The sequence below is a fragment of the Sceloporus occidentalis genome, unplaced genomic scaffold (assembly GCF_023333645.1).
Source record: "Sceloporus occidentalis isolate IW3139 unplaced genomic scaffold, rSceOcc1.0.p SCAF_32, whole genome shotgun sequence".
Classification (NCBI taxonomy): Eukaryota; Metazoa; Chordata; class Lepidosauria; order Squamata; family Phrynosomatidae; genus Sceloporus; species Sceloporus occidentalis.
The window spans coordinates 1,171,394-1,179,981 of record NW_028317012.1 but is presented as its reverse complement, the minus strand read 5'-3'; the positions used below and the strand labels follow the sequence as shown (position 1 = coordinate 1,179,981).

Below are 8,588 nucleotides of genomic sequence, written 5' to 3'. Positions count from 1 at the left end.
AAATATATATGTGGATCCTTCTGTGTTTGTGTACATATATATGTGGATCCTTCTGTGTTTGTGTACATATATATGTGGATCCTTCTGTGTTTGTGTACATATATATGTGGATCCTTCTGTGTTTGTGTACATATATATGTGGATCCTTCTGTGTTTGTGTACGCAAATGACACATTTAAAATACAGAGCCTTGCACAATGGCAAAAGAACATCATTCAGTTCCTTTGCAAGCCGAGTGAAATGTATCTCTTGCCTGAAAACCACTTCCTTGAGAACAAACATTTTCTGTAACCTCCCAACAATGTACTTCTCTGCCTGGGTTAACTCTATAAAACTTTTCTAACAACTTTTCATCTCTGTACAAATCTGCATGATAAACACTATTTCATTTTTTTCCTGGCACGTGCAAAACTCAGCTTATTAGTGGGGTGAACCGGGCAGGGGGTCAATTGCCCTGTACGCAGCCTCCAATACTTTGCCTCCTAGCAGCTGGGTTGAGGTTGATAGGTTTAACGTAAAGGAATAGTCAGAACAAAACAATATTTTAACATGAAATTTCCGTTGGGTTTTGCTGATCCTGCGATTCCTCGAGGCAGTCACATGGAATATCAAACAACTATTCTGAATTCAATTTGAAATAAACGTGGAATTCTTTCGCTGAAACATCTGTTTTCGTCTTTAGGTTCATGAGATGGTCTGGAAAGTAGACTTATGTAATAAAACCGCATAAGCTGCAAATTGGAGGTTAACTAACATTACAAGAATGCTCAGACTTGACAACTTTCTGAAACTGCCGATCTGGTGTAATTACTGCTTTTTTTCCTTAGTTAAAGCTTTATTTGTTTAGTATAAGTAGATATGTTACTGAGTGTTCCCCGTTGAGTGAAGCAAATCATATTAGTGGCTCCATAGATTGCTGGTTGTCTCTGTTTGGCAAACCCTTGTTGAGTGTCAAGGTCATCTAACCCATTGGATGCCTGCGAACAAACATGGGTTTGCCTGGCTGCGTGACGCACTTCTGGAATCCACTGGGAAGCAGAGCTAAGTATTTGAATGTTGACACAATTGCTTCTTTACCTTGAATGATGACGCCACTACGTATGTTATTTTAAACAGTAAGTGGTACTTCATCTTAAAAAGGGGAGAGTGAAAGAAAGAATCTTTTCTGATAGAGAGACTGGAGTTTGCTTTCTTAGCACTGGTATAAGGTATGGACAAATAGCTTGTACCAGATATTGGCCAACATTTCTCCTCATTGGCTCTACATTGCCACCTTTAATAGTGTTTTGATCAGACCCATGTATCAAAGCGAGTTCCAGGTTGCATCCGTGCTTTGGAAGAGGTCATTGGTATGCTCTTGTGTTAGTGTCATCTTTTGCATGTCATATTTCCCTATTTTACTGGTCGGCCACGGTCAATCTACCATCCATTTTCCCTTATTTAATTGATTGATCAGTAGATATGTCACATGGATCGTTATTGTAAATTAATTGCAGGTTACTTAACAGCTGACATTGTGGTTACGTGTCATGCTCTGGCGTAATTATATCATGCCTGTACGTGCCGATCATAATTAATGTGTATGGTCTCTTGGCTGCTAAAAGACTTTGTCATTAGATCATAGTAATTAATAAGAGGTTAGCTGAAGGAATGCCAGCACCTGTAAGTCAGATGGTTGATTTATACGCGTTTAACTTGCATGCTGCCATAGGATATGAGTAATAAACTGATATGATAGTGATAATGAAATACTACCATGTCATATGAAGCAACAAGGAACTTCCCACAGCAATTTCTTCCGTGTGCAAGTGGAAACTACTCCATTTTGCTACAAAATAAAGTACAGTAGATATACCCAAACTTCCTTCCGAGAGCCATCCATGTTATTGCTAAAACAAAGGGGGGTTGAATATGTTTAAGGAAAAAAAATATTATGATTATTCCTTTAATGAGACATGTTCACTAAATGGTGAATTGCTGTAGAACTTCGCTCCTCTTCCTTAATGTATCTTGCATGAAGCATGTATGCTAAATGCACATACATTCTTTACATATATGTAGCCGGCAGACAATAGAAATAACTAGAGGACACACGAGCCGCGTGCATTAACTCTGCCGTTTTAGGTCATATGTTTCTAACTCATCAATCAATTGTAAGATATTTCCCTTAAAGAAAGATAAACTATTTTTTTGTAGCCGCTGATAATGTTCTTAACGTGAAATGTCTTCTCCAGAATTAATTGTTTGGCAAGACTCTTACAGCGTCATGTTCCTTAGCTTATAACAATTCCATTACCCCGTTATCTTTTGGTGGTCATCTCGTACCAGCGTGTGGTTTACACACAACACAAAAACTTTCTCTTTTTTGGACTTTATTAAGTATTTGTCATCTAGATGTTCTTGAGACTGCTTCTTCGGTTGTAAGCGTCATAGCAGTCGCGTTCCAAAAATTACTGGACAGCAACTGATTCATAGCTCCTTCTTGGATGTGCTTTGCATAGGTTGTTGGACAGAGTTCCACAATCAAATGTCTTCAAGAAAATTGCTGTCTGGGTCAAGTTGTGCACATGGTGTTGACCCACTGTCTGACCGTTTATTATATTGATATCAGATAATCATTTCCAAATGTGACCATCTCTAAAGTAATTGTGGATCAGCTGAAAGGGGAAAGCCATTGAAGGTTCTTTTCGGGGTTCTCAGCTCCCTGTCCTAGGCCAGTGGATTTAATGGCACAACCCCTGATTTTTGGAAAGCAAGGTTTATTATGAAATAGTAAAAAGAGTTGAATCATCTGAGCAAGAAACAAGACTCCACAGATCTTTCTATCTAAGATCCAGCAGGCTGCTACATAGCGGAGTCACTGGTATTGACGACAAGCCTGGACATTGGAGTGGGACAAAGTCCTGATTGTTAAGGTTATCATTAGGAGACCAATATCTTGCCTTATCCATTTTAATTGCACAGGTCTCAGGGCATGTATTTGCAATAAACTCCCAGTCCTGGAGTGCCTATAAGGTCTACTGCCCTATGACATCATTCTGTTATTGCCATGCAGGGTGATGCGTTCATGGCATTACATGGCAAGCATCATATGGCGGTACATGGAAAGCGGATCAAAGATTTGAAGGCGTAGATTTCCTTCATCTCTAAACAAGGTCGACTTGTAGGTCTCTCTCGTTCATAAGGCTGGTTAAAGGATCTCAATGTCCACTAATGCTTGCCAAGCAATGCTGCAGGGCTAAATTTGGGAAGGGAGGAAAAACATGTCGAATTCGAGGATAAACACCAAAAAATTAGTCTTATTGCATATTGAAATAAATACTATATGACCTTATCCAATATCTCTTTAAAATCTATAACTTTAGAACAATCTGCTTGTTGATTGAAACGTCTGTTCATTTAGCTTCCTGCTCCCAAACTCGTTGTTAAAACAATTAGCAGTCGGAGGCAGTATTTCGTATGTTTGTTTGTTTAATCTGCGTTGCAGTTCCTAGTTTATTAGTTATTACATTGTTAAAGCAAATGCAATTTTCTCGTTCTTCAGATCCTGGATACAGGTTGCTAATACCATTGAGCCCAGCCTCTTCTTCCTGAAACTGTTAATCATTATACAAGTTAAAAATACACTATTCTCCTGTAAAATGAAATATACCAGATTAAAAAAGGGAATATACAAGGGAAGATAAGGTTTATTATTTTTCAAAGAGCCGCATATGCCCCCTGGATTATTCATTCTTTTTTTCTGCTTTGTCCCCCTTAATCTCAGAGTAGCCTGAAAAGGTATATATATATATATATATATTTGTAGTTATATTCCAAAAATATTTTTTGTTCAAAAGGCCAAATTCTGCTTTAATATCTTTTAGCATAATTCGGTTTCTTTTTTTTTTTATTTCTACAAAAGTGGTTGATTTTAATCTGTAAAATCCTTTTTTTGGTGTGATGTAGGTTTTACAGGTTTTATTCCCACATGTTGACATCTGATTGAACGTTCCAAGCCGTCACCGTCTCAGCATTACCGATATAATCTCTCTGATTAGGATGAGTAAACATTTAGTACGTTTTTTTATCCTATAGTATAACAACGGCTTAAACAGCTGAGCCATGAGTTCATTTGATTAACATAATAACCATGTTCTGTTTTGCTTCATGATGTGTATGAGCTGTCGGGGCCTCATGGTTTAATTACATATATGCTGGCGGCGAACATGTTTTCCGTGTTAGGTGTGCGTTATCAAAACATGTCAGTCTAGGCATGTAATTGATAAGACGCTACCAGCGCGGTGCCAGCCCATATCTGTCCTGCTCATATGTTGGATATGCAAGAACATAACATTTATCTCCTATGACGAAACTTTTCTAAACTATAACATTCTTTAGGTTTTTTTTTACTTTAAATATGTGACTTTTTTTTCCATAATTGACTGGAAAAGGGCTTTGATCACTTAACTCAAGTTCTAGAAGGAAGTGAGTGTTTTCATACTTAAGCCAGTCTTCACATAGCAGCAGGATGGAGTCTTGTGGAATTATGTGATGGAAATAAATATAAATAAATATAAATATATCGTAGGGTTTATGTGTAAAAAGTGTTTACGGTGCAAAGTTCAAAAATTGGTCTTATCACCGTGGCAACCATTGGAATGGTACTTTCCCCAGAACCATTCCAGTGGTTGCTAGGGAGACATCAAGACCACTTTTTCTAACTCTGTACCAGAATAATTTTTTGTACCGCAGTGAGTGGTGACTTTTGTTATCAGTCACAGTTAATTCCTAGGTTTTTGGGTTTTTTTTAGCCAACAGCCTTGGGAGGGAATGGGTTAACACCCTGTCTTTGCCAATCCTTTGTGCAATGAACTCTCCGCGGTTGCCATGGAGGGAGGAAAAGCTGCTTAGAAAGAGAGGTTGTCTGACTTCTTTGTTCGAGTCTGTGGCTCGTCTACACAGCTCTTTAGAGCGGACTATGTCTCTCCGCATTGCTCCCTTTTCCGGGACCCCTCACATTCTGCCTCCCTTTCATTGTGTTAAAGTGACCCTCTTTTTTTTTTTTAACAAAATCTCTCTTTTCTGCACATTTTCCCCTCCTTTGCCGGTCCATCTATCGCTCTCTATAGCACACGCTGCCTTTACCATGAAAGCATGTGGCGTAGATCTCCTCCCAGAAATCTCTACGTTCTCACATTGTGTCTCCAGAAAGGGAACTTAGTTACATTGTTTTAGTGTTTACTTTCCCCTGTGTTGTTACACCTTTCAACATAACAAAGTGTTAATGTATTTTAATCTGTCCCCTTGCTGTTTCCCTTGTAGTTATTTTGTAACGTAACATTTGTATCCGTGCCTGTATCATAATTTGCCCAAAGTTTCTTTTTTCCCCTCTCCTTTTTGTCTTGTTAAGTTGAATCCAGAAAGGACTTTATAAAACCAGTTTGACTCTGGTTGAAGTTGGAATTTGCTTTGAATAGACCCAGCGGAACCTAATAACCAAAATTCTGCTCTACAATCGGCACCCATACATAAGCTCCTGTATCCAGATTTAACGCTAGGAGAAGGCTATAAGCTCCTAACACTCATTTTAAAATACTAATCTGGATTTTTCCAGAAGAAAATTCTATACGATTAATTAGATTGCCTTCTGTAAATCATACTTATGTGAATACTTCCTCATTCCACAAATAAGGGGTCTGTTTCTATTGCTCTAAAACCCCGGAGTTAACCTCTTGATTATAAGGGAAGGGTAAACTCTTGGAAACCCATTAACTGCGAGGTACACCTTGTAGCACAGTGGTCGATATAAAAGCACTTCTCCACCAACCTCCCTTTCTTGACATTGTAGGAGTTCATGTAAAAACACATTCTGTTCCTGGTAATGAAAAGTGATTTATTATGTATAGAGTGAGTTTCCTTAGTTATGAATATCAAGTCTTATAAGGGTAAGTCACAATCCTTCCAGTGGGTAAAATTCTCTGTATGTGGGGAACAAACAACTAGAAACGTATAATTTGGCAGCATTTAAGAACCATTCGGCACATCTAGTCTGCCCATTTCGTCCTTGGCATCGCCTTAGACTCAGGATAGCTTTGTGCCCATTCTAAGCATGTTTAAATTCCTTTACAGTATTAGCCTCTACGATGTCTGATGAGTGTCTGTTCCATGTATCTAACAGCCTCTCAGTAAAGTAAAACTTCCCAACGTTACATCTAAGCCTCTGTGGTTTTAGATGGTGACTTCTTGTTTTAACAATTCTTCTACTTTGAGATAAACTTCCCTTCTCTACTTGTTAAACATTTAAATGTTTCTACCATATCTCCTGTCTCTCTATAACTGTTGAGGTCGCTTATGTCTTTTGTGTATCTTAATCCTGCAAACCATTCAGCTAATGGTGATCTGTCAGTAATAGGCAGGGCTAGGTAAAGAATGTTTAAGAGGTGATCCTGCCTCGAATGACAAACCTGAATTACATTGTTAGACGAACAGAGAGGAAGTGGGTTGCTTCATCTTTATGAGCTGTCTCTTGTGTCCTGAGTCACTCCAGCTCTCACACACCTCTTCTAAGTGCTGCATCTGTAACTTCAACAACTTTTCTCCGGTACATTTAAGTATTCGTATACCTATCATCGAACTGTAAGCTCTTGGGGTTCAGAATTTACTTCCCCTGTATACCTTGCTGTTATACCTTGCCGGACGTTTAACTATTTATTTTTTATTACGAAACATGGAGACATTTACGGAGTAACTTGACTTATTCACCGGATACAAAGCCGGAATGTTAAAAATGATTCCACATCACACATGTTCTGTTCTATTCATTTCTCTCCTTTTTTTCCTAACCACATTTGCATTGCTTTTTTGCGGATGGGAGAGGGGAGGTGGGGAGGGGGCGACGATTTCAGTTCTGAAACATTTTCCTAAATCTGTCTTTTTTTTTCTGTGTTGGTTCGCAGCTCTTCCAGAAAGCAAAGGAGTCTACGAGGGGTAAAACTGTGACATGGTGTCTGACGAAAAGCTGTTCTCCTGCTGTAGACTGACAGGCTATCACCCGGCCTCAGCAGTGCCTGTCTGCAACCCTAGATAAGCTGCACACGCTTTTTGGGAGGAGGGACCTGGGCTTCTTACCTTACCCCAGCTGCAGACTTCTCACGGCGGATGCAGGCTTACAATGTGAATGAGCCAGGCGAAGCCATAGCAGCCAGGGACTCGACAAGCTTGGATCTGTGAAATTCTGGGAGATCAGGAAAGGAAAAGCCAGACTGGATTAAAATGCCATCCAAGGGGAAGTATTTTATTAACGATAACGAAGACTGGATTATTACACATTCACTTTATGAGAAGTACCAGTGCATCAGCCAGCACTACCCGCTTCTGCTCATCCTACTCTTTGTGGTCGGAACAGCTTGTGTAACTCTCATCGCCCTCTTCTTCGCTTCCGACCAAGTGAGTAAAACTTTCTACCCCGGCTCTTGTATTTACATGGCTCAGTAGAAAGGTGGCTGTAACTGTTTCACTGCCACAGATACCTCAAAAGCCCCTAATTGCAGCAAAATGGCTAGGCATACAAACCAGAACTGCCATGGATAAATGTTCGTACTGAGTTCTAGATATTTTAGATCCGAGTTTTACGTTCGAGCTTCATATTCTTTAGAACTCCATGATTTGTTTTGTTGTGTTGTGCTTGATAGCAGCGTCTCTTTGTGGGTTACATCTTTATGTGACCTGAACGTTCATTTATAGTTCATTAAGGAAGCCTGTACTTCTATAGTGTCCGAAAGACACTCAGTAAAAGTAGATGAGGACCCTTTTCACTAGGGAGCTATAGTGTAAAGAAAGCAATTGTTATGGTGGGGGGTTGATAAGAGCTGTTAAAGCCTCATTGTTCAGGGTGGGCTGGCTGACGGATAATTGCTTTTCCTTTCCTCATGCAAAGTGAGCACTTGGGGGTGATGGAAGTTTTGTGATGGATAATTGATGCCACCTTTGATGTCCTGAGAAAACTTTGTGCTGAAAGCTTCTTCAATATCTGGTCTTTGGGGCGAAGTTCTAAATACTATATGCTGGTATTCCTTCATTCTACTTTTGGGAGACTTTTCTGAAGATCTGTTGACCTTTCCAATACGCAAATTGCCTTTAAAATCGATGTCCTATCATGCCCTTTTAAATGATTAGGAAATATAAAACTGATTTCATCCAATACCATTGGTTCTTAGGATTTAACATTAAAAGCCAAGCTTAACTACATTTGCTTTCATGAAAAAATATATTCATTCTATATATAATTCATTCTTTCATTCATTCATGCTTCCTACTGGAAAATATTCTTCTTTTTTTCTATGGAAACTCTAAACTTAAACCACAGACAATAGTGTCAGGATCTTCAGTGGCATACGGGTTCTCTCAAAAACCGGTTTACAGTTTCAGTTTCACCGCTGGTACCTTTGGCAGGAAATATCTTCATTAACATATTACAAGCAGCAGGCCAAGCTGCCATACCTCTGCTAAAGTGGACCCCTAATCCTGAAAGATTACCAACTTCAGTTAAGCAGTTGTGTAGATTACACTCGCTTTGTGCCAGTGGAGTGGGTTTCATCAGATTTCAT

The 8,588-nt window shown here is 39.3% G+C and overlaps 1 protein-coding gene across 1 annotated transcript in view; it reads left to right on the top strand.

Moving 5' to 3' along the window:
- The first annotated feature begins 7,254 nt into the window (after positions 1-7,254).
- Positions 7,255-8,588, top strand: part of LOC149298445 (adenylate cyclase type 7-like) — a 34,082-nt gene continuing 32,748 nt past the window's right edge. Inside the window, exon 1 of the mRNA XM_089487281.1 lies at positions 7,255-7,428. Within this exon, the coding sequence (XP_089343407.1) occupies positions 7,255-7,428 (174 nt within the window). The remainder of the gene's footprint in view (positions 7,429-8,588) is intronic.